The sequence below is a fragment of the Pecten maximus genome, chromosome 18 (genome assembly GCF_902652985.1).
Source record: "Pecten maximus chromosome 18, xPecMax1.1, whole genome shotgun sequence".
NCBI lineage: Eukaryota > Metazoa > Mollusca > Bivalvia > Pectinida > Pectinidae > Pecten > Pecten maximus.
Window position 1 is genome coordinate 4,217,131 of NC_047032.1, and position 8,509 is coordinate 4,225,639.

The following is an 8,509-nucleotide window of genomic DNA, read 5'->3' on the forward strand; positions in this document are numbered from 1 at the left end:
ATCAACGTCACATTGTTATATAACACAGAAGTTACATGGTGTTACTAATAATCAACGTCACATTGTTATATAACACAGAAGTTACATGGTGTTACTAACAATCAACGTCACATTGCTATATAACATCACAGAAGTTACATGGTGTTACTAACAATCAACGTCACATTGTTATATAACACTGAAGTTACATGGTGTTACTAACAATCAACGTCACATTGTTATATAACACAGAAGTTACATGGTGTTACTAATAATCAACGTCACATTGTTATATAACACAGAAGTTACATGGTGTTACTAACAATCATTGTGACATTGTTATATAACACTGAAGTTACATGGTGTTACTAACAATCAACGTCACATTGTTATATAACACAGAAGTTACATGGTGTTACTAACAATCAACGTCACATTGTTATATAACACAGAAGTTACATGGTGTTACTAATAATCAACGTCACATTGTTATATAACACCACAGAAGTTACATGGTGTTACTAACAATCAACGTCACATTGTTATATAACACAGAAGTTACATGGTGTTACTAATAATCAACGTCACATTGTTATATAACACAGAAGTTACATGGTGTTACTAATAATCAACGTCACATTGTTATATAACACAGAAGTTACATGGTGTTACTAATAATCAACGTCACATTGTTATATAACACAGAAGTTACATGGTGTTACTAATAATCAACGTCACATTGTTATATAACAACACAGAAGTAACATGGTGTTACTAACAATCAACGTCACATTGTTATATAACACAGAAGTTACATGGTGTTACTAACAATCAACGTCACATTGTTATATAACACAGAAGTTACATGGTGTTACTAATAATCAACGTCACATTGTTATATAACACAGAAGTTACATGGTGTTACTAACAATCAACGTCACATTGCTATATAACATCACAGAAGTTACATGGTGTTACTAACAATCAACGTCACATTGTTATATAACACTGAAGTTACATGGTGTTACTAACAATCAACGTCACATTGTTATATAACACAGAAGTTACATGGTGTTGCTAATAATCAACGTCACATTGTTATATAACACAGAAGTTACATGGTGTTACTAACAATCATTGTGACATTGTTATATAACACTGAAGTTACATGGTGTTACTAACAATCAACGTCACATTGTTATATAACACAGAAGTTACATGGTGTTACTAACAATCAACGTCACATTGTTATATAACACAGAAGTTACATGGTGTTACTAACAATCAACGTCACATTGTTATATAACACAGAAGTTACATGGTGTTACTAACAATCAACGTCACATTGTTATATAACACTGAAGTTACATGGTGTTACTAACAATCAACGTCACATTGTTATATAACATCACAGAAGTTACATGGTGTTACTAATAATCAACGTCACATTGTTATATAACACAGAAGTTACATGGTGTTACTAACAATCAACGTCACATTGTTATATAACACAGAAGTTACATGGTGTTACTGATAATCAACGTCACATTGTTATATAACACAGAAGTTACATGGTGTTACTAATAATCAACGTCACATTGTTATATAACATCACAGAAGTTACATGGTGTTACTAACAATCAACGTCACATTGTTATATAACACAGAAGTTACATGGTGTTACTAATAATCAACGTCACATTGTTATATAACACAGAGGTTACATGGTGTTACTAACAATCAACGTCACATTGTTATATAACACAAGTTACATGGTGTTACTAATAATCAACGTCACATTGTTATATAACACAGAAGTTACATGGTGTTACTAATAATCAACGTCACATTGTTATATAACACAGAAGTTACATGGTGTTACTAACAATCAACGTCACATTGTTATATAACACAGAAGTTACATGGTGTTACTAATAATCAACGTCACATTGTTATATAACATCACAGAAGTTACATGGTGTTACTAACAATCAACGTCACATTGTTATATAACATCACAGAAGTTACATGGTGTTACTAACAATCAACGTCACATTGTTATATAACAACACAGAGGTTACATTGTGTTACTAATAATCAACGTCACATTGTTATATAACACAGAAGTTACATGGTGTTACTAATAATCAACGTCACATTGTTATATAACACAGAAGTTACATGGTGTTACTAATAATCAACGTCACATTGTTATATAACATCACAGAAGTTACATGGTGTTACTAACAATCAACGTCACATTGTTATATAACACAGAAGTTACATGGTGTTACTAACAATCAACGTCACATTGTTATATAACACAGAAGTTACAAGCTGTTACTAACAATCAACGTCACATTGTTATATAACATCACAGAAGTTACATGGTGTTACTAACAATCAACGTCACATTGTTATATAACACAGAAGTTACATGGTGTTACTAACAATCAACGTCACATTGTTATATAATATCACAGAAGTTACATGGTGTTACTAACAATCAACGTCACATTGTTATATAACACAGAAGTTACATGGTGTTACTAATAATCAACGTCACATTGTTATATAACACAGAAGTTACATGGTGTTACTAACAATCAACGTCACATTGTTATATAACACAGAAGTTACATGGTGTTACTAATAATCAACGTCACATTGTTATATAACACAGAAGTTACATGGTGTTACTAACAATCAACGTCACATTGTTATATAACACAGAAGTTACATGGTGTTACTAATAATCAACGTCACATTGTTATATAACATCACAGAAGTTACATGGTGTTACTAATAATCAACGTCACATTGTTATATAACACAGAAGTTACATGGTGTTACTAACAATCAACGTCACATTGTTATATAACACAGAAGTTACATGGTGTTACTAACAATCAACGTCACATTGTTATATAACACAGAAGTTACATGGTGTTACTAACAATCAACGTCACATTGTTATATAACACAGAAGTTACATGGTGTTACTAATAATCAACGTCACATTGTTATATAACATCACAGAAGTTACATGGTGTTACTAATAATCAACGTCACATTGTTATATAACACAGAAGTTACATGGTGTTACTAATAATCAACGTCACATTGTTATATAACACAGAAGTTACATGGTGTTACTAACAATCATTGTAACATTGTAACCGGGATACTGTGATAACTTCGGCAACCATTTAAATGTGTTATCTCAGATTTAAATATCTTCATATATTTTGTTACATCAAAATTTAAGTTGAAATTAAACTCTTGTGTGTAGCTACGATACATTTAAGAATATTCCTTTATGCCTTAAAATCAGTTCAATGGGCTGAACAATATAGTTTTTGATCAGAATGGTATTTTAAGTTAGCTAAACATTTCTTTGATCTGTGGTAGCATTTTCGGGGTTTAAGAGGTTTTATAGTAGGACGCGGAATGTAGGGAAATTCCAGTTTGAAACACTAGCCGGGAACACGGTTATAACCTGAGTGAGTTTTGATGATAGATACATGATCTATTATGTCGAAAAGGGTTTTAGGTATCTCTGATATTGATATAAGTTTGTATGAAGTCAGAAATATGGGAAGGCGACATTTTAATGTTAAATTCTGCTGAAAGAGTCTAATATAAATTAACGTTAATATCCCAATTTACCTGTAAATGATTATGTGACTAAATCATCGTATTTAACATAATATATGCCTGCCTCTTTAAGTTAGAAAATTAAGATAATGCATTTTTTCTGTTGGTATCCCCAGCGAATTGTCTGACTGCAGGCCTGATTAGATACTGTGTGATGAGCTTTTGTAAACATGCTGTTAGCACCCATAGAAAATACATCGAAGATGTTCGTAAGAATGATTCCACCTTTAGATATACTCACGATTTATTGTCTTTAAATAACATAAAACTTTACTATGTGATATTTACTTACAACATCACCAACAGGGTTAGATTATAATCAAGCTGTATGATAAGAGTAATGGTTTCAATTTCCCAGCAGTTAATTTTCCATTTCTAGATAGGTCAAGTTCTTTATTAACTTTGAGTATTCCAACTCATCAGTATCATACCTATACAAAATAAACAATATACTCGGACAGTGTAACTAATTATGTTAATTAAGAAAGAAACAATATACTCGGAGAGTATAACTAATTATGTTAATTAAGAAAGAAACAATACACCCGGAGAGTATAACTTATTATGTTAATTAAGAAAGAAACAATACACTCGGAGAGTATAACTAATTATGTTAATTAAGAAAGACACGATATACCCGGAGAGTGTAACTAATTATGTTAATTAAGAAAGAAACAATATACTCGGACAGTGTAACTAATTATGTTAATTAAGAAAGAAATCATACACTCGGAGAATATAACTAATTATATTAATTAAGAAAGACACGATATACTCGGAGAGTATAACTAATTATGTTAATTAAGAAAGAAACAATATACTCGGAGAGTATAACTAATTATGTTAATTAAGAAAGAAACAATACAATCGTAGAGTTTAACTAATTATGTTAATTAAGAAAGACACGATATACTCGGACAGTGTAACTAATTATGTTAATTAAGAAAGAAACAATATACTCGGAAAGTGTAACTAATTATGTTAATTAAGAAAGAAACAGTATACTCGGAGAGTATAACTAATTATGTTAATTAAGAAAGAAACAATATACTCGGAGAGTATAACTAATTATGTTAATTAAGAAAGAAACAATGTACTCGGAGAGTATAACTAATTATGTTAATTAAGAAAGAAACAATATACCCGGAGAGTATAACTAATTATGTTAATTAAGAAAGAAACAATGTACTCGGAGAGTATAACTAATTATGTTAATTAAGAAAGAAACAATATATAGTCGGAGAGTATAACTAATTATGTTAATTAAGAAAGAAATAATACACTCGGAGAGTATAACTAATTATGTTAATTAAGAAAGACACGATATACTCGGTGAGTATAAATAATTATGTTAATTAAGAAAGAAACAATACACTCGGACAGTGTAACTAATTATGTTAATTAAGAAAGAAATAGTACACTCGAAGAGTTTAACTAATTATGTTAATTAAGAAGGAAACAATACACATGGAGAGTATAACTTGATGTATAAGCCGTTTGATACATTCAGCCATTATTTTTTCTATTTCTTTTGTATTTTGATCATCAGATATAATCCTGTAATTATTAAAAAAATCAATTCATGAAAATATAACGTTTTAAACAATACAAACAAGTTTTAATTATCTTGGCTATATACAGGTTTTTTAAACAATTAACTTGGCCATATCAAATCGGAAATGAAATGATCTGTTTCATTTTTACCCGGTACATGTTACGTCCAGCAAATTGTATTACATTGTACTTGTGTTTTATTGTGTTGTTTGTCACCATTTCACTTGTGTACACGTTTTATCGCCCTGTAAAATATTGCGTCTCCTATTTTCCAAAATTGTTAGTCAGTCATTTATTCGTATTGTTTGTAAACACTCTAAAGAATGCCTTGTAAGCCCTGTTGTGTTTTAGAATAAATCAACATGTCATCTGTATACATCAGCAGAAACATATTCAAAATTAACATTTCTATCGATGACTGGTTGTTAAATAAACATTTTAATTTATTACAATTATTGATGCGTAATGAGAACAATAACGGTGATAAAATAAAATAAACGTTTAACAATTCAAAATGTTAGACAATGGACAATTATGCTTAACTCAACATTTTATATTGTTATACAAAGTCATAATTATTCACTTTACTTCTCAAATTAATTTGAACCAAAGATTTTGTCGATTGATAGAATCAAATGCCTTTGTGTAATCTGATTATAATTTGGCATACTCTGATTCATTAGGGTCCGCAATGTATATATATCTTCAGACCATGCTTTTGGAAAGTGCCCGGATGTAGGTGTATTGTTGAATAAAATAACGAAACACGGCATCAAAACCATCTTAAATTTAATCATATTTTCATTCAGAATCTCATAAGGACCACATGCTTTATTTGTTTTTTAATTTCTACATTGTTTTACAGGATAGTTATGTCCCTGCTATGTTAACCTCTAAATCTAAATGATTCGATAATCCAGGACTTGTTCCCATGGTCACAGACTACCGACGGACAGATTAATAACAGTAGAACTCGAAACAAACAGGCTGACGAAGCTTTATGATCGACATGACGATCCGTTTGGAAAATATTCTATTTTCTTGTGCGATATGTAGTCATATCTACCCAAGATTTTACTTTGAGAATGTGACTTAACCTGGATTTGACTGGATTTGTATGGCGGGTGTCGTCGTGACCTAGATTTGACTGGATTTGTATGGCGGGTGTCGTCGTGACCTAGATTTGATTGGATTTGTATGGCGGGTGTTGTCGTGACCTAAATTTGATTGGATTTGTATGTGGGGTGTCGTCGTGACCTAGATTTGACTGGATTTGTATGGCGAGTGTCGTCGTGACCTAGATTTGACTGGATTTGTATGGCGAGTGCTGTCGTGACCTAGATTTGATTGGATTTGTATGTGGGGTGTCGTCGTGACCTAGATTTGATTGGATTTGTGTTGGGTGTCGTCGATGAAGCAGAAGAGACTTATCGTTACTCTTCGGATTTTATGGATTTTTTTTCATTAATTTTACTATTTTTTATTCAATGGATTTTGAGTAAAATTATGGTTGCGATGTTATGTCGGTATTCTCTGTTGTCGCTATGTTAAGCCTTGAGTTGCTTTTGAGACACCCCCCCCCCCCCCCCCCCCCCCCCTCCCCCTCCCCCCAACTGTATCCTGGTGATCTGAGTTTTGTCAATCGTAGCACGACCTAATGAAGTAACCTAAGACAGATCACACTTTACAAACGTGACAACTCAACGGAAGTACCCGAAATATTCACATGACTGATCAAGATATCGGGTCAAAGTTCAATAACAATCGACCTGTTTCATCTCTTGGCACATTGCCAATAACATTCTTCCAGGCCAGATTTCTACTGCATATACTCCATGCATGGAGTGATAGTCGTCACTTTGGCGGCAGTTCCTCGCTGACATAGTCGGGTTTTATTCACACTTCGTCAAAATGAATAAGATCCTTTTCGCCGTGCTATGTGCCTTTGTATTGGCCTTTATAGGGGCCCATAGCATGAGTTCCTATAGTAACGGAGGATACGGCCAGAGTTTTGCTCCGTACTACGGTGGGGAATATGGCGGTGGATATGGTGGATATAGCGCCGGATATGGCGGTGGATATGGCGGTGGATACGGGGGTGGATACGGCGGTGGATACGGTGGATATGGCAGTGGATTTGGTCTTGGCTATATCTATGGAAACGGTCAGAACAATGACAACAGGATATTGATAACCGGATGTAAGTCTAAAACGGAATATATTAGTTATTCTTGTAAACAAAAGATAAATATGTTTTTGAGAAAAAAAGTAAACATTTAATTGATGTTTATATCTAAAGTTTGACTGATTTATGTTTTTTGGTAAACACGTTTTGACAACGTAACAAAACCGCTTGTCGCCGATGTCTGAGGTTGTGACGTCATCTAAAGACGACCTCACGTGCAACATTTTATATCATATCATTCAGACAAATAATTGTAGGCAGGTTGACTTTTTTTTCACAAATATCGGTTTCATTGAATGATGTTTTGTATAATTTCTGTTTTCAGTGGCTCTCCTAGCCGCACTATGGGCCCTCAACATATCCGGTATCCGAGGATCCGGTTAATAGGCATCCGAGAATCCGGTTAATAGGGACGCAGATGAATTCCAGTGTCGTTCAGGTACTGCCGTGATACATACACATTTACTAAATATCTAATCATGATAATATTCACCTGGTACATTCATTACCTGTACTGAACATGTATGTGCATATATTTGTTTTCTCGGAACAGGAAGCATTTTATAATTATGCTTACGATTTCAAAAAATAATCGTTTGTTTCACTACATGATATTTTTTATGACGATTTGGCGTTTTGAACATTAGCGTTCTTACATAAAAGCAGTTTAAAATACTGTATCTATATTTTCAATATGTGCATTTTTCAGACACAGTGGAGGAAACTGCCGTTGGAGACTACAGTCTGTTTTGGTTTAATTCAAACAACTATTTTGGATTAATAAATGATTATTTCTTACATAGCTCGGATTTCATGTTTTCATTGATAGCAAAATATCAAAATAATTAAACTTTTAAAAGTGTCACTCATTTGAAATCTGTAATGTGTTTCCATTGGTAAACGTAGGACGGGTACAATCATCTATCCTGTGTCGAATATGTACACAATAGGTTGGTATCTTCTATTGGTTAGTAATAGACAACAAGGAGATCAACAAAATAAATTAGCTGACATTGTTACGGGGGCATGTTTGGGCCACTGCAATGACAATGACAATGACAACGATAATGCCAATGACAACAACAATGACAATGACAATGACAACAACAATAACAATGACAATGACAATGACAA

The 8,509-nt window shown here is 32.8% G+C and overlaps 1 protein-coding gene across 1 annotated transcript; it reads left to right on the top strand.

Moving 5' to 3' along the window:
- Positions 1-7,021: 7,021 nt before the first annotated feature.
- On the top strand, positions 7,022-8,177 carry LOC117317162 (neuropeptide-like protein 31). Its single transcript, XM_033871961.1, has 3 exons — positions 7,022-7,390; positions 7,701-7,814; positions 8,085-8,177. The coding sequence occupies exons 1-2, from the start codon at positions 7,102-7,104 to the stop codon at positions 7,757-7,759; spliced, it is 348 nt and encodes a 115-aa protein (XP_033727852.1). The 5' UTR covers positions 7,022-7,101; the 3' UTR covers positions 7,760-7,814; positions 8,085-8,177.
- Positions 8,178-8,509: the final 332 nt, after the last annotated feature.